The sequence below is a fragment of the Nicotiana tomentosiformis genome, chromosome 2 (genome assembly GCF_000390325.3).
Source record: "Nicotiana tomentosiformis chromosome 2, ASM39032v3, whole genome shotgun sequence".
Classification (NCBI taxonomy): Eukaryota; Viridiplantae; Streptophyta; class Magnoliopsida; order Solanales; family Solanaceae; genus Nicotiana; species Nicotiana tomentosiformis.
The window spans coordinates 124,131,220-124,148,521 of record NC_090813.1 but is presented as its reverse complement, the minus strand read 5'-3'; the positions used below and the strand labels follow the sequence as shown (position 1 = coordinate 124,148,521).

The window sequence follows — 17,302 nt, the reverse complement described above, 5'->3', positions numbered from 1 at the left end:
ATCCTTGATACCCAGTCCACCTTGGTACTTTGGTAATAAAAGTTTAGACCACTTAACCAGGTAAAATTTGTGATCACTGTTATTCCATTCCTATAGAAAATTTCTTCTTATTTTATCAAGTTGTTTCAAAATCTTACTACTCATTGGAAATAATGACATATAGCAGGTAGGGATATTGTCTAGGACGTTATTGATCAAAGTCAGTCTGCCACCCATAGATAAATACTGCAACTGCCAGGAAGCAAGCTTATTCTCAAACTTTTCAATGACCCCACTCCATATAGTTTCTGATTTGAATTTAGCTCCTAAAGGGGTCCCCAGGAAGAAATGCTAGATTTAAATAGAGCACTTGATTTCTGTCTGCCCCATAGAAAATCAGGGTGTCATCGGTGTATAGCAAATGTGAGATGTTAACAGTGCAAGTCCTCCGTACATTAAAGCCATTCACCCACTGCATCTTCTTAGCTTTGTCTAATATTTTGCTCAGTCCTTCCATTGCAAGTATGAATATAAATGGAGAGAGAGGGTTACCCTGCCTCAAGCCTCTTTGAGGGGAAAAGAAACCTGTTGGACTCCTATTAATCAGAGCAGAATACTTGACAGTGGACATATTGAATTTAATCCATTTGATCCATCTTTCCCCAATTCCTATCCCCCTGAAGATAGAAATGAGATATGACCAATTCACTTGATCAAAAGATTTTTCAATGTCCAACTTGCATAGGATACCTCCACCCCTTGCTCCAATTGCCAATCAAGAACCTCATTTTCTATCAGTGAGGCATCTATAATCTGTCATCCCTTAATGAATGCATTCCGATGGTTTGACACCAGATTTCCCATCACTTTTTTCAATCTTTCTAAAAGAACCTTGGCTATGATCTTATACACACTACCAATGAGACTAATTGGCCTATAGTCCCTTAATTCCATAGCCCTTTTTTCTTGGGGATTAATGCAATGAAAGAAGCATTATACGACCTGACCATCCAATAATGTTGATGGTAGTGACTCATGGTTGCAAGGATGTCATGTTTGATGAATTCCTAAGAGTGCTGGTAAAAGGTCATAGTAAACCCATCTGGTCAAGGTGCCTTGTCTAGTGCACTTAATTGTATAGCTGCTAGTACCTCCTCTTCATCAAAAGGTGCTTCCGGACCATTATTCTCTTCTACTGTAATGGTTGCTATGCCTTCAAAGATTATAGAGGGCCTTTAATTCTCCTATTCTGTGTATAATTTTCTATAAAAATCTAGTATCTCCCATTTTATAAGCTCCTTATCATCTACACTTTCATTGTTAACTAAGAGTCTATCTATGCAGTTTTTTCTTCTTTGTGAGTTTGCAATCTTTTGGAAATATTTAGTGTTCCTATCACCTTACTTAAGCCATTGACACTTTGATTTATGCCTCCATGATATCTCTTCTACTTTGGCTAGCTATTGAAGCTCCATTCTCAGGCTCATCATTTGATTGGACTCGATTAAAACCAATTTTTTACCTTCTGTCATTTGTTCGAGTGTCATTAGCTCATCAAGAGCCCTGGTTTTCCTGGTTTCTACCTTCCCAAATTCTTTTTTGTTCTATCGGGTGACGTATTTCTTCAAGCTTTTTAAATTTTGCAAAAGTATAAAGTCTGCTCTAACAGAGAAATAGTAGCCTTGCCACCAGTTCTTCAATTTGTCAACGAAACCTTCAAACTGCAACCACACATTCTCAAACTTGAAATAAGAAGGGGTTGCATCTCAGTTCCCACTCTCAAATAAAATTGGCCTGTGATCTGAGATCAACTTGGGTAAAGCAATTTGTCTCACATCTTTAAATGAATCATTCCATTCAAGGAAAATAAGAAACCTATCAATTCTAGAAGCTTGTATGCAATTGTCACATTTCGACCAGGTGTAATGAGCTCCTTGAAGGGGTGAATACATGACATCAAGGTCCTGTATCATTTCAGAGAATGGATCTCATAGCTCTAGATCTTCTAGTACAGTTTAATCTCTCGCTTTCAAACCTACAAATATTGAAGTCACCTTTTATGACCTAGAGGCCTTCCCATAATCTCCTCACACCTACAATTTCATTCCACATCACCTCCCTCTGTGGATTAGAGTGAGGTTCATAAGCACATGCGAAGCACCACCTAAATTCATCTTGGGTGCTTTAAAGCATACATGAGATGGAGTAATAACCCTGACGAGCGTTTATTATGTTTCATTGCCTTTTATCCCAAATCATTACAATCCATCTCCTAGTTTCACTTGCCTTTAATTCAATCCAATCAGCCCATCTGTTACCCCATAATTATTGAGTCAATCTGTTGAACCGGTCTTCAATCTTTGTTTCATACAGACATAAGATATCCACCCTCCTTTTTTGAGTGAGAGATTTAATAGTGCTCTTTTTCTCCTCCTCATTCAACCTTTTTACATTCCAACTTAGGATTTTAAGCTTCATCCAGAGAAGAATTTGTAGTGCCTGCCCCTTGATTCACTGTCATGTTGCCCTTTTCGGTCAGAGTTTATCCCACAGAGTAACCTCTTTCTTTCCCTTTCTCCTTTAGTTTTTTTCCCTTCACTGATTTTCATTGTGATTCCTGCTGTTGAATTTGAGCTTATCTCTTTTGCTCTATTCGCTATATTAAACCTAAGAGATCATGCTCAAACCCGTCCGCATTAATTCCGAAAGTCTTGTATGCCTTAACCATGGTTATTTTAGTCCACTTCGAGGTCTCGATAATGGATGGTTCAATTTACTGACTGGGCCCCCTTCGTACCATGTCAATGCAGAGCTTCATAGACTGCTTGGGAGAAGAAGTCTTTGTCAGAACTGCTTACCAGAATCAAATCCATATTCTGAGAATTGATGCGCAATGGTTTATGGATTCTTGGATGTGGAGTGACTTCGTCATTTACGTCTGAGTGACTGATGTCTGAGTGTTGCTCTTGTATGGGAGCTATGGAGGTCTCCTGTATCTTAATTTCTTCGGATTCAAGAGAAGGAACAACCAAGGCGTTAAACTTATTCACATAAAGGTTAGGCTTGTGGCCAACAACCCTCCAGATGGTCTTTTCTTTTAATAGCTTTGATTCCTTCGCTCGGGCTCTTCTTTTTTGGCCCTTTTTATAATAACTTTGGTCAGCTTCCAAGCCCAATTTGTATTATTAAATTCATTGTTTTGAAACAATAAGAAGCCACATTTTATGAAACAACCAAATTGGTGTGGTGAATTGTTTTTCATTTCTTTTTCCAATTATGCTCGTACTTATTATTCCATATTTCAATTACCCTTTACACTACGCTATTATTTATGTTACTTCACCCGACAACGTACTTTGTCTTCATTCTTCTGTCGTCCACTATTTTGTTAGTTTTCACTCTTTCTTTTTTTTTTTTTTTTGTATTTTTTTATCTCATCTATGATCTCTACATACTTTTTGCTGCTTTTAATTAACTATTTAATTTGCTTAGGTCTCTACCCTTGTTTCGAAACTACATGTACTTCTTTTGTCTATGATCATATTTTTTTTAATTCTCCTCATTGTGTTGCAACTATATCTAATTTTGGAGATTTTTATTCGCATGAAGTAAGTTTTTCTATTAAGTCGTATGTTCGGTGATATAATTGATCAAGTTAAAATCATGGTTTAAAGTTTAGCATCAGGTTTCTTAAACTATTTTTATGAGTAATTCTTGATAACTTTACTATTTAAAATAATTAAGGGTATTTTAGTAAAGTTGAATGTTACAGTACGATATAATACAGTTAAACTAAACAATAAAGATGTTATTTAACAATAACAAATGATATAATTTATTCAAATATTATATCCATCAAATAATACAATACAATATAATATAATACATTATAAAATAATAGATAATAATGATCCAAACGGAATGTTAATTTCTTTCACTTGAATAGAAGACCTTACTTTTGTGCTTCTCTTCTAAAAATAGTTGATCACATTGTACGGGCCACGGGGTGACTTATTTATTTGGATAGAAATTAAAGAAAAGACACCATCAATCTTTCGAGTAAGGAAAGCGGTAGTCGACCTAATCAAATAAAACCTTAAAAAATTTACACTATCTTTTATTTTTGCCAAAAAAAATTACAATGTCAAAAGAATTACACAAGAACAAAGTTAATGTACCCAAAGTTACATGTTTTATTTATGTCATGAGGTGTAATAAAATGCATGAGAAAGCATAACCAAAATTTTATTAGGTACAATGTCAGAAAAGAGAAGAAATTAAAGTAGAGACATAAAATTGAACCCTTTTGAACTAAAAGATGGCGGAGAATCCTCCTAGTGAGGGGACGCGAAAATTGGAAGAGGATGGAGGACCAGAAGATTGCTACGATTCTGATGATGATCTTATTATGTATGCGGACGGTCGCAAAATGTGTATCCAACTTCAGAAAGAGTATCACAGGCAAGTCAAGGAGAGCGAGGTAGGTGCTATTCTATTAAGTATGCATGTTTTTTGTCCTTGTACTTGAGGCGTTTCTTTTTGATTTGTTCTTTTCTGCAATTAGGGTTTTGATATCACTCTGGATTTGACTTTGGATGCTGCTATTGGGGCTCCAATTATTCCTCAACGGGGTAAGGAGAACAAACCCAAATTTGTTGACCTCTCCCAGTTAACCATTGCAACTTTCAATTCACAGAATGTAAGTAATTGCTTAATTAACTGCTCATTCTATTCTGTGATTGATTGATATTTGGCTGTTTTTCTTATTATTTAGGCTACAAAATACGAATTTGTGAAAAATGTGACTGTGAACACATCATATGCTGCTGGGATGTGGTGTTATATCACCTTTCAAGCCAGGGATGCTGACGATACCATAAAGACCTTTCAAGCATTGGCGTGGTGGGGAATTGATGGAGATAGAGATGTGAGATTTTGCAGGTTTAAGAAATCATCCAAGTGTTGAAGGTAAGCTATTTTAATATGCATCTTCTCTCTTGTTATTTACGTTGCTTATACATTGCTACGTGCTTATGATAAGTGTGCTTGTACAATTCATTGATTTATGCCTTTGCATATTGCTACACAACAAATACAACTAGTCCTCAATTTCAGGTCTGTGGTATGAAGCCTCACTATCCGTTTCACTCCATTTTGACTCGTTATATTCCAATATGCCCATGTATATTGGTAATGCTGTAAGAAACTCTGTTGCTATTATTGTGTGTGCTGGCCAGCAACTTCCATTGAAATAAAAAATACACCTCAAAACCTCATTGTTAGCTTCAACCAACATCATGTTTCCTGTAATGTTAAATGAGTGAATGATTGGAAAAAGATGTGTTGTATGGTCTATTTAGCAACAAGATGTTTGCTACTTCACTTTAAGAGGATCCCCGCCTTTATGGTTGTGTAAGGTTTATGATGTAAAAGGCGAAAGCCTCATATACCAGGTATTTTGAAAATAGAATGTGTTGGACAAAAGGTAGCTTTCTAGATAGAGTATCGAGTTATCTAAATTGTTAGAAAATCTGAATCGTTATTCTCTTCCTAGTAAACAAATAGTGGTTCTCACTTGTTATTTTCTCAAGAACAATCAACTAGGTAATATATTTGAGGTTTTTATTTGAGAAATTAGTGGAATAAGGAAGCACCTTAGTCGATCCATATCAACATTGCAAAAGAGATGATTTTGGTGAGCAAAGGGAGAGGAATAGAGTCCAATTCTCCACTTTGAAATTATTAACAACCTCTAAACCTGATCCAGATAACTGTGTTGATCATGAGACATGGTACTTGTGCAATGATAAGGGGATGTACTCTCTGTCAAAATGATTAAGGTATATACCTTGCATATTGCACAAGACTAGTCAATAACACGAGGGTAGAGAACTTGACATTCTTACACTTAAGTAATACGCTTCTGCTTGAGACCAAACACATGTGAAAAAGAATATACAAGAAGAAGCATGTTATTGATGGTTGCCTAACAACAAGCCTATGGCTGTGCATTTGCAAAATAACCATTGTGAATTGGAGCATGATATTGGATATATTTGAGATGAAATACGCGAGGATAACAAGGAGGGTATGCAAAGCCAGAACAAAGCTAGAATAGAGAACTTAGCAAAAGATCAAAAAGTATTTAGATTACTTTCCTTCAAAAACAAATGTGGGCTGAGACTAAAAATGTATTTCTTCGCTAACTTTTTTATAATAACATGGTGAAAGTAACTTATGTTGATACCATGTTGAACTTTCTCAGTGCACTTCAGGGCTAATACAGGAATTGAGCATTTGCTCTCTGTAATATACATGCAGCAGTCTCCTAACACCTACATGGTGCTGAGAGCCTGAGATATCTCAAGAGAGTAATACTTCTCAAAATATTCCTAACAGACATGATAATATACCTTATATACCTTTTCAATATCAAGTTTGCATAGAACCCTGAGGAGTCACTACTGATTCACCAATGGCGGCGTTTTTTTCTAAATTGAAATTTGAGCATTGACATCATGGAAATGATTATGTTGAAACTATCAATGAGGCTTAGGATATGAAAATTTTTTATATTGGAAGCTCCATTCTTCCAGGAATAGACAAACAGAAAACTTTTGCTGATAAAAGAGATGAATGAGCTGTCATAAAGTCATTTTTCAAGTGTCCCAACAGGCAATTGATGAAGGATAGGGTAAAATCATTTGATGAGGAGCTTTGTCATTGCTTAAATTCTGAAACCATGTAGGAAACCTTTTCTTTGGAAATAAGGCTTCTAGTTGAGAGGTATCAACAGACGGGTCTTTTCCAAATCTTTAATGGGAGTTTCTCAATTCTTTCATTATATAAAGGGCAGCCCGGTGCAATAAGCTCCCGCTATGCGCGGGGTTCGGGGAAGGGCCGGACCACAAGGGTCTATCGTACGCAACCTTACCCTGTATTTCTGCAAGAGGATTGTTTCCACAGCTCGAACCCGTGACCTCCTAGTCACATGGCAGCAACTTTACCAGTTACGCCAAGGCTCCCCTTCAAAAGTACGTGATAGCATCTTCATCTAAAAGAAAGAGATGATTGTGTTTCAAATCGGTTTTACCCTCTTACATCATACTCATTGAAAAGTTAACCATTCATGTAGATTTTTTCAATGGGTTTATACCTTTTGTGAGCATTACCTAACCTGAGGAAAATTTTGGTTTCTTCTTTATAGCAAAAAGAAGGAAGTAATAATACTCTAATTTCTAATGTCATTTGATTTAAGATGTTGGTAATCACCTTATAGATCATCCTCTAAGATTATTCTCTTTGCAAGAAGTTTATTCTCGTTGGACCAGAATGTTGCCTGCATCTTTCTCATCTGAGCTTGTTCAAAATGATTTTGCTGACTTAGTCCAAATATGAGGTAGCTAGTTGAAAAGAACTACTCCCTCCGTTTCAATTTATGTGAACTCATTTGACTGGGCACGGAGTTTAAGAAAAGAGAGAAGACTTTTGAATTTGTGGCGTAAAATAAGGCACATATATTTTGTGTGGCTATAAATCATTGCATAAAGGTAAATTGTTTCCAAATAGGGAAAGAGGTCATTCTTTTTGGCACGAACTAAAAAGGAAATAAGTTCACATAAATTGAAACGGAGGGAGTATGTTGTTTCTGGAATATTATGCCACTAGTTTTTTTAGAATGTTTGTTGATAGATTCAAGGAGAAGAATAGAAGACAGATTGCCAACAAAAGATTCCAGGAAAGAAGATTATGTTAAAATGGAAAGGAAATAAATTTGGAATATACTTTGTCAAAAGTGGGTACCAGTTCGTGAAGAAAATAAAAGACTATTTCTGTCAGTCTAAGCCTTAGAAAATATTTTTGGAATGTAGGTCAGCTCGAAAAGTCTCTTGTTCTGGTTGGATTGCTCTTCATGAAGCATGTCTTCCCACAAAGGTAATCTGAGAAGAAGATTATTCAGCTTATGTAATACTCCTTGGTGTTAAATGTGTAAAGAACAAATGAAAGGTATTACCACTAGTTCCTACATTGTTCAGTAGGAAATGACTTTTGTATTTTTATAGTCTGCTTTTTGCAGCTGGCCTGGAAGGAAGATAGAAACGGTATCAAGAGGATTCTGAATACGATTTCCTGTTGCATTAATTGTAAATTGTGGAGAGATAGGAATCATGGGGACTTTGAAGGAGTTTTCAGTTCTCAAATTTAAATGTTTAGACTCTATATGATTAGATGATATTATGAAATTTTGTGGACTACCTTCATTTTTTTGCCATCATGTTTGTATTTTGCACAAGTGCTGCTATGTTTTTGCTATGAGAAAATTGATGCTTTAAATTTGTTTTGAGCCAACCCTGCTTGCCTTTCTTTGTTATATATACTTATTATTTTATTGTCGGCAGGCGATAAGAGAACTCCTGATTCCGATGTTGAGGTGAAAGCTACCTAGTGAGCTTGCCATCTCTTTAAGCTCTTCTCAGTTGGTAGTTATTATTAAGAACGGTAATTGAAATTGGTGTAATTACTAGGGTAGTAATTACACAGTATTGTAATTACGACGACCTGTTTGTTTGTCATAATGTAATTATAATATAATTAAAAGTGTATTATTTGGTTGTACAAGAGTAATTACACAGTTAGATTAAATTTTAAATATAAAGTTAATTATCAAAAATTAAAAATTAAGATTTAACAAATATATGCTATTATAAATGATATTAAGTTTTACATTTAAGATACATATTGTTTCTTGAAAACATATTAATTACAAATTATATATTTATTACTAATATTATAAAAATAATTGACATATTTTTCAAATTAATAATATAAACTAAAAGTACATATTTTGTAAGAACATCATGGGCTGCATTCTTGATAAAAAAGATTTATAAATATAAAATGTCATAACATTACTCAAATATTTTACGAAAATATAATCTATCAATTCTATTGAAAAATGAATGGCATGCAATCTGAATTAATAAGTCATTCCTACTAAATCAAATGAAATGGAACTGGAAATATGACGTAATTCAAAATCCAAAAAAACATAATACTCATGTAAAATTACAACATAACGTAAAATAAGTTTTAACATAATTTATGTACATATAATTCAAAGGAAAATACTCTCTCCGTTCACTTTTACTTGTCCACTATATTAAAAATACATTTTCACTTTTACTTGTCCACTATACTAAATCAAGAGAAAGACAATATTTTTTTCCTGTTTTACCCTTATCATTAATTACTCATTTCCAAACTTATTTCCCAAGACTTCTTGAAAGACTATCATTATTAAGAGTTGTATGGTAAAAATACATACTGTATTTATTATTTCTTAAGGGATATGAAAAGTCCAAAGTGGACAAGTAAAAGTGAACAGATGGAGTGAAAACATAAGTCCACAACCTCATTCAACAATGAGATTCTACTTTAATGACATCACTCATTATATGCCAAGTTTATTAATGACTTATTATTTCTAATATTAGGAGGTGTAATTTCAAAACTAGAATTAATATCACAATTATGCTAAATGAAGAAAATAAAAAAAAATAAAAAATATGAGCAACTACCTGGAATCACAAAAAATAAAAATATTATTTAAATATTAAAAAGTAATCTATCATTTTAACATAGTTAAGTTTGCATATAACCTCATCCAGTAACAAATTCAATTTTAATGACATCACTCATTATAAGTCAAGTTTGTGGATAACTTATTCTTTCTAAGATTACGAGGTATAAGTTTTTTATAAAAATTAAAATAATAACATAGCTAAGTGTAATAAAAAATAAATAAAAATAATCAGAAAAAATAAAATCAAAAATTATATAGAAACACGTGAAGTAAATGTTGGAAAATGAGAAATAAGTAAATAAAAGATAAATAACGTAAAAAAATAATATTTGGAAAAAAAGAATTTAAAAGGTTAAAAACTAAATTAAAAATAAAAAAGAATAGAAATAAAAAGTAACTTAAAAAAGAAAAGAAAAGAGATTTAAAAATAACCTTGTAATTACACCATTTAATTACCAACAATTCTTAGTCCCCTCTTGAGAATTAGAAAATGTAATTACACCCCCTCAATAACACCCAATTACATATTGACCAAGTAATTACTTGGTGTCTTCTGTAATCAACTATTACTTGCTTAATTTTTAGTAGTTAATCGTAGTAGTAGTCATCAAATCAAGTGTTAATTTTTCTGGATAGTAATCAACTGAAGATTATTCGAACACTGTTTAAATCCAATCCCCCGTGGAGATGATAATTAAACTATAATATTTTTGACTAGCAAATAATAATTTTGTGTTGTATTTTGCGTTCGTCAAATTTTAGCGTTGTGTAATTACATTCAATTACAGTCAACTCCAATTGCTTTTCAAACAGGTCAAATTATTTCCAAATTCGAAAAGTGTTAAGTCAAGAAAGTCTTTGCAAGTGTCCAAATATAATTTGTCCAAAGATTTATCAAGGTGAAACCCCCCTTGTGATTTCAAATTAAGTATTTCCAACCTTCTCTTCTTTCGTTTTTAAAATCCTTTTCATCGTTAGTAAATCGTCTCATATTTTGCTGTTGGTATTATTAGAGTTCCAGCATGAAAGAGTAGACTCCATATATGAAAATTCTTCAAAAAATAAGTCTAAATTTACCCTCTCAATTTTTTATTATGGTTAAAATTAATTTCATATTGGAGCTTCTTTAAAGATTAAAATAAAAGGAGACTTTTTATGCTGGATAATATTAGAAAAAAGTCAAACTATAGGCAATTTTTGACACTTTCTCAAAGTAAATAACTTTCTTTAGAGCAATGGTATTAAAAAAATAAACTTTTACAATATCAAAACAATTCCACATGAAAGAAAATGCATCAAGAAAGGGACAAATACATAAACTTTAAACTCTTGAACTCGTAGCCAATTCATATTTTTCTCATAAAAAAATCTTTATACTAACAAAATGTTAAGCTTAAGCAATTTTTCAGTTACTTGTACAAATAAAGTGTATAGAAGGTAATTCTAAACAATAATCAAAAGTTGAGGGCAAAATTTGGATTTATTTTCCTCGAAATTTTTTGATATATGAAATCCATCCATTTTTACGATGAAGCTTTGTTAATAATAAAAGTAAATACAAGACGATTAACGAATGTGAAAAACATGAATAGAACATATTAAGCAGTTCCAGATAGTACATGAATAAATATAAACCTTTTTCTAATTATTAAATTTAAAAGTTTGCTCTTGGAAGAAAAAACGTCAGTCAACGTTTTGGCCCAACTTGCAATTCCATCCACTAGAAATCGAAAAACACATAAAGGAAATTAGAAAAATGGAAGCAAACCCGAAAAGATTGGCGGCTTTCAAAAGTAGGTCCCAATTAGAAGAATTAGGGGACGAGAAAAAAAGAGAAGAAAAGGTGCTGCTGACTCAGATAAAAAGAGTCACTTTATAGAGAATCAAAAAAGAGTAAAAGCAGAAATAGAAAATCTCAACGCCACAAACAGCTTGTGGCTCAGAATTGTTTTCTGCCTCTGACGTGGCATACCCAGCTGTATTTAACACTTTCTGCACGTACTTTCCATAAACAAGTTGCTGATAATCCCCAAATTATTTTTTGAAAAAGAAGAATTCGAAATTGATGACTTTAAATTATGCTTTATCTAAAACTATTAAGATTTGATTATGTTCATATCAATCAACTAATCGTTTCAGCCTTATAATTGGTAGAGTAGACTATATGGATCTGTATATTCATCTGCTTAACTCAAATTTGTTTAGCTATAATACTTATTTAATTCAACTAGTTAGTACGGGGAGAAGTAACTAGGCATGACATTACTTATCTCCAGTTTATCGAGGACATGATCCTTGATAAGAAAATGTGGATGTCGAGAATTAGGATGTAGGTTAGTAGATAGTCGAACGTCTCTCTTTTCCATAGATTTACAGTATTATCAGTTATTTCGTTTGCTTCAGTTATTTTATTATCTTATTGATGTTATTGTTTTCTTTCCTTCCATGCTTTTTAGAGCCGAATTTCTATTGGAAACATGTTTTCTACCTTCACAAAATAGGGGTAAGGTCTGCAAATTCATCAGACTTCTCAGACTCCGCTTATGAGATTACATTAAATTTATTATTTGTTGTAGTTGGTATAATCTATTTGTTTTGATTCACATAATAAATTATAAATCCAAATCAACCATCACCACTCAATGGCCAACAAAGTCCTACCCAAATATGCCTAATACAATATTGATATTAACATGATATTTAAATTTGTTATACTGAACTCATTATATCTTTAAAATTATATATTTAAATTTAATATTTATTAAAAATTTAAAAATTTCCGCATAACATATACTCCCTTCAATCACTTTTAGCTGTCAAGTATTCTAAAAATAAATTATCATTTTTACTTGTTACTTTTCGCATATCAAAAGAAAAGTAATTTATCTTTTCTGTTTTGTCATTAATTACTTATTCCAAATTATTTTTTAAATTTATTAAGACTATATACCAATTAATATAAATATCATGATAAATTATATTTTATTCGTTAGTATTTTTTAATGAGCGTGCAAAGTCTGGACAAGTAAAAGTGAATAAGAAAAAATTGAGATGTAGTGGTGACACACACATAGGGTGTTTGTGTGTGTCGGGGTTGTATGTGTATGTGTCAGATCTGTGGGGAGTAACATGAGACTGAATCCCCAAAATCACAGGATTTGTTTGTTGGATTATGTTATGTTCTTCTCTCTCTTTTTTCTAACTTTATCTTAGGAAATTGAAAAAGTGCATAGCAGCAAACACCAAATATGTCGGAACTAAAAGACCCAGCCATCAAACTGTTCGGTAAAACCATTCAGTTGACTGATATTCCAGAATCTTCTGCAACTCTTCAAGATGATTCTTCGCCTGAGGAGACCAATGAAGAAGAAGATATAGAAACTCACAAGGTATGGATTGTAGCTTTTTGCACTTAGAAAGAATATATAATTTGTTAGAAGACTGTTATTGACTTTCCATTTGACTCAGCTATAGCTAATACAGGAGCACTTTCATCAGGTTTTTGAACGAGAGAGAAACTATATACTCTACTTCGTTCAATTGATATAGAATAAATCCGGCCGCAGCCTTGAGTTTTTGTTGAAATTTGTCGATTTGTGTATTAGGTCACGCATTCATTAATTTTGTTTGGGGTTCCTTCGTGTTATTTTCAGCTCCTTATCTCCTTGAACGCTTGGTTTTTCTAATGGAAAGTTATTAAGTAATTTTACAATGGATTTAACTTATATCTACTCAAAGAACATGTTATAGAAGATTACTTGCCTATTTCTTAGGTTACTTATTCCAATTATTATGATCTCTAATGATCATTTACGTTGTCAGGGTATAGAATTTGAACCCTTTTACAGTTGTTTGGAGATTCATTAGAGTTCGAGTTAATTCCATCAATCATTTCAACATTTTTCACATCTCTATATCTAAGATTTGTTTTACTTTCCTATGTTTGATTCCTATAACAAGCAATCTATTAGCGTGAATAGATGGTTTAATTTTAGACTTGCTAAATGGGAAAAGTTTAAATTTTGACTAGCTAACTGAGAAACTTTTTCTTCATACCATTTATTTGTGTAATGGTATGAACACTCTACTTCCAAGCTCAGAGAGTACAGATACTTAATTTGTTATTCACTTGTGTACTTACTCCTCCCTGGTTACTTTCGTCAATATATAACTTACTATTGCTTCTTGTTTTTACCTTTGGCCTCGACATTTCTCTCGACAACTTTTCATGCTTCTTAACGATGAAGAATCTTGGTTGTTGCAATAGTATAGGACTAGTGAAGTCGCGTTTAACCTTTTCTTTTGAGATCTCCTAAGTTTCCAATAATTTGAATAGAAGAGTTTACCGGCTCAATTTACTCCTCTGTGAAAATGCATCACTCATACAGGATTACTTTGGAGGAAACGTGGATGATGATAAGGATGAGATGGGAACTTTGACTGGCAAGGAGTTACAGGGTCAGAATTCAGATCCATCGAGAAGTGATACTATAGAGGGGCCACCTGTTGATAACGACTGTTCAACAAGACCTTCAAAAAGTGAAGAAGAGCAGCGCGAAGCAAGTAATTCGCAAGAGAAAATCCTCAAAAGGCCAGATAAGATACTTCCATGTCCCCGGTGTAACAGCATGGAAACCAAATTTTGTTATTTCAACAATTACAATGTGAGCCAGCCTAGACACTTCTGCAAGAATTGCCAGAGATATTGGACAGCTGGTGGGACCATGAGGAATGTGCCTGTAGGTGCTGGTCGTCGCAAAAACAAGAACTCAATTCCACATTACCGACAAATGTCTGTCCCTGAAACATTTCCCAATGCACAAACAGATTATCCAAACGGAATCCAGCAACCTATTCTTGCATTTGGCTCCCATAAGCCACTCTGTGAATCAATGGCTTCAGTTTTGAACATTGCTGACAAAACAATGCATAATTGTCCGCCAAATGGGTTCTATAAACCAGAAGAGTCCGGGGTTCAAGTTAGTTACGGAGCTGGAGATAATGGAGATGACCATTCCCGAAGATCTTCAGTCTCTGCCGCAAATTCAGATGATGAAGTTAACAAAATCGGACCTGACCTGCTAAGGAAGAACTGCCCTAGCTTTCCGCCTTACTTGGCTTGCTATCCTGGGGCTGCTTGGCCATATCCGTGCAGTTCTGTCCATTGGACCTCTGCAGTCCCTCCTCCTGGTTATTGCCCTCCTGTCTTTCCTATGCCGTTTTACCCAACAGCTGCTTATTGGGGTTATAATGTAGCAGGTTCTTGGAATGTCCCTTTGGTGTCCCCACCTACTGCTTCCCTAACCCAAACACCTACAACATCTGGTCCTAATTCACCAACTCTGGGGAAACACTCAAGGGATGAAAACATACTAAAACCGCTGAGCAGCAAGGAAGAGCCTTCAAATGAGAGTAATCATGAGAAGTGCCTCTGGGTTCCAAAAACTCTGCGGATTGATGATCCAGGAGAGGCTGCAAAGAGTTCTATATGGGCGACATTGGGAATAAAACATGATAGTGTTGATTCAGTTGGTGGAAGTCCTTTCAGTACTTTTCAGTCGAAGAATGGCGGAAACAATAGTGTTTCAGAAAACTCTACTGTATTACAAGCAAATCCAGCAGCATTGTCTCGCTCACGAAATTTCAATGAGGGCTTATAAGCAGTTGTAGAATCATTGAGAATTTTAAATATCAGAAAATGATAGCAAGGCCACCCAACAAATTTTCAGCTCAGTAACTCTTATCTACTGTTACCTGTCACGGCATATTTTGGCTAGAGCCAGTTCTTCACGCAGTAGTGTTGGCGAAAGTGTAGGGTAGATTCCTTTATTTCTTTCAAATCGGAGTAGATGAATCTCTAGCAGCTAATTTCTCCTTTTTGTGTGAAAAAGAAAGGTGCTTTTTGGATGATAGTGTTTTGGTTTTTCTCTTTTTCATTTTTTTCCCACTTTGTTAGTTGATGTACATACTTGTATTTGAGAAAGTGAGAGGTAAACTAGGCTGTTTGTGCACTAAATTCACCATGTGATGAATAAGTTAAAGGTAAAATTTAATGTTCTATTATTTACTTTATCATTTATTATTAATGCTCTATTATGAATGCACTGTCCTATATATTTCCTGAGGTTGCTTTAGTGAGTTATTTTAGCTCATCTCTAAGAGATGTATCTTTGCTTATTTGAAGAACCTTACCTTGCAATTCTTCCTCTAGGTGTCAGCCTTTCATGATTGTAAATTGAAGGGTAATGCATAATTTAAACTCTGTATGGTGCTTATTATACTATCTTTTCAGAGGAAGGCATAAAGGAGTTAATTCCATCCATAGCAGTAATGTATTAAGTTGCAGAAGGCTGTGCTGAAAACGACAAAATAAAGGCATTGCAAGAGAGACTCGGTGCATCTTTATCTTTAGCAAGAGCTTATTCTAGTGAAGAAGAGACACCGCCATTTTAGTGCCAGCTTGCCAAGGGCAAAGGTAATGGCTATTTTCAAAGTTTCTTCTTTCTTCTCCTCTTGATTCCTTAACTTGTCAACCCTTCTCTATCTGTGTGAACAAATAGAGCCATAGAGCAATCAAGACTATCTTACCAGTAGCTTAGCTATGTAATGATGGATTTTATCGTGTCCTTATGATCCAAATTATCTGTGGCCTTTCATTGCTTATGCTTTTTAAGCCATGGATACTTCTTTTGGGTAGCTCGGGGGGCTTTAGTCAAACCTAATCTGGTGCTATGATCTACAGTGAATTCTGCTTTCTTTTTTCCCCTTGTCTTGCATTCCTCTGCTTGGAACAGCCAAAATGAATGGCTTCGCTTACATCATGTCTGTAAGAGATTCTTTGCTCAAATTGCTGCTGTTATACAGCAAGAGGACATGGTGATGTGTTGCAAAGTTCGCATGCCAAGTCTAAATGGCTGGTCTTGTGTGATTTGATGGGAATTTATAAGCTTCAATTGCTATTTTAATTGGTTTAAGTCAACTCCAGTAGTACGGCCAAGTCATTGGCAGTGAAGTGGGAGAGTCGACTTTAGGATAAAATAATTTTATGGTTGTAGTAATTTTCTAGTTCTTGAATCCCACCTGTCCTGGCTACTGTTGCGCATTTCAGTTTTCTCTTCCCTAAAGAGAAGTGGTCAATGGTCTTGATCTCCAAGCTGAACAAAGGGACTGCGTGAAAGAGGACCAGGTCCCTCATTCTTATTCAATAAGAGTCTTAAGATGTGAAACCTTTTCCTTCAGTATTGCACAGAAGAGAGCATTTGGAATAAAAATTTCCTGTGTTTCATTAACTGAACTCTAAGATTAAGAGGTAGTAAATAACGGTGTGGCAAAAGAAGCAGCTGCTTCTCTGCCTTATTGCCTAGTTAAAGTTGTTTTCCTCATTGCGAGGAAAGATGAAAAGTCTGGCAAAAGAATTAGCCTTTTATACTAAGGATGGGTTTGGTACAAAGGACATTTTCCAAAATTTTCATGTTTGGTTGGGTTAAATGATTTAGAAAATATTTTCCTTATTCACTCATTTTCCTCCAATTACTACCCTACCAAAAGGAATGAAAATATTTTTCAAAACTTTCTTTAACCTTCCCCACCCACCCCCAATCGGCACCCTCGCTACCCCGGCACCCAAACCTCAGACCTGCCACCATGCACCCGACGCCCACCCTTAGGTGGGCTTCCCCAACCAACCCCCTGTCCCGCCACCCTTCCCTCGAATCTCTGGTGCTTCCGGTCAAAGCATGC

The 17,302-nt window shown here is 34.5% G+C and overlaps 2 protein-coding genes across 4 annotated transcripts; both read left to right on the top strand.

Annotated features, from left to right (window-relative positions):
* Positions 1 to 4,170: 4,170 nt before the first annotated feature.
* Positions 4,171 to 8,598, top strand: LOC104094582 (UPF0725 protein At3g44770-like). Of its 3 annotated transcripts, XR_011414208.1 has the most exons (5): positions 4,171 to 4,459; positions 4,544 to 4,678; positions 4,754 to 4,947; positions 7,851 to 7,986; positions 8,057 to 8,272. XR_011414208.1 is itself a non-coding variant. In XM_009600543.4 (4 exons), the coding sequence occupies exons 1-3, from the start codon at positions 4,298 to 4,300 to the stop codon at positions 4,943 to 4,945; spliced, it is 489 nt and encodes a 162-aa protein (XP_009598838.1). In that variant the 5' UTR covers positions 4,174 to 4,297; the 3' UTR covers positions 4,946 to 4,947; positions 8,379 to 8,598. The 3 variants fall into 3 exon arrangements, 2 of the variants coding, with proteins under 2 accessions (XP_009598838.1, XP_070052168.1); XM_009600543.4 differs by lacking the exons at positions 7,851 to 7,986; positions 8,057 to 8,272 and adding an exon at positions 8,379 to 8,598 and having other exon boundaries at positions 4,174 to 4,459; XM_070196067.1 differs by lacking the exon at positions 7,851 to 7,986 and having other exon boundaries at positions 4,174 to 4,459.
* A 4,007-nt stretch (positions 8,599 to 12,605) lies between these two features.
* LOC104094584 (cyclic dof factor 1-like) lies at positions 12,606 to 15,622 on the top strand. Its single transcript, XM_009600547.4, has 2 exons — positions 12,606 to 12,951; positions 13,951 to 15,622. Exons 1-2 carry the CDS (start codon positions 12,811 to 12,813, stop codon positions 15,220 to 15,222), a joined length of 1,413 nt encoding a protein of 470 aa, XP_009598842.1. The 5' UTR covers positions 12,606 to 12,810; the 3' UTR covers positions 15,223 to 15,622.
* The last annotated feature ends 1,680 nt before the right edge of the window (positions 15,623 to 17,302 follow it).

Excerpts from the sequence above, each read along its gene's own strand:
- LOC104094582 (XM_009600543.4), top strand. The coding sequence starts at position 4,298 with ATGGCGGAGAATCCTCCTAGTGAGGGGACGCGAAAATTGGAAGAGGAT. Across the intron at positions 4,460-4,543 it reads GGCAAGTCAAGGAGAGCGAG|GGTTTTGATATCACTCTGGA; the intron begins GTAGGTGCTATT and ends TTCTGCAATTAG. Across the intron at positions 4,679-4,753 it reads CAACTTTCAATTCACAGAAT|GCTACAAAATACGAATTTGT; the intron begins GTAAGTAATTGC and ends CTTATTATTTAG.
- LOC104094584 (XM_009600547.4), top strand. The coding sequence starts at position 12,811 with ATGTCGGAACTAAAAGACCCAGCCATCAAACTGTTCGGTAAAACCATT. Across the intron at positions 12,952-13,950 it reads AAGATATAGAAACTCACAAG|GATTACTTTGGAGGAAACGT; the intron begins GTATGGATTGTA and ends TCACTCATACAG.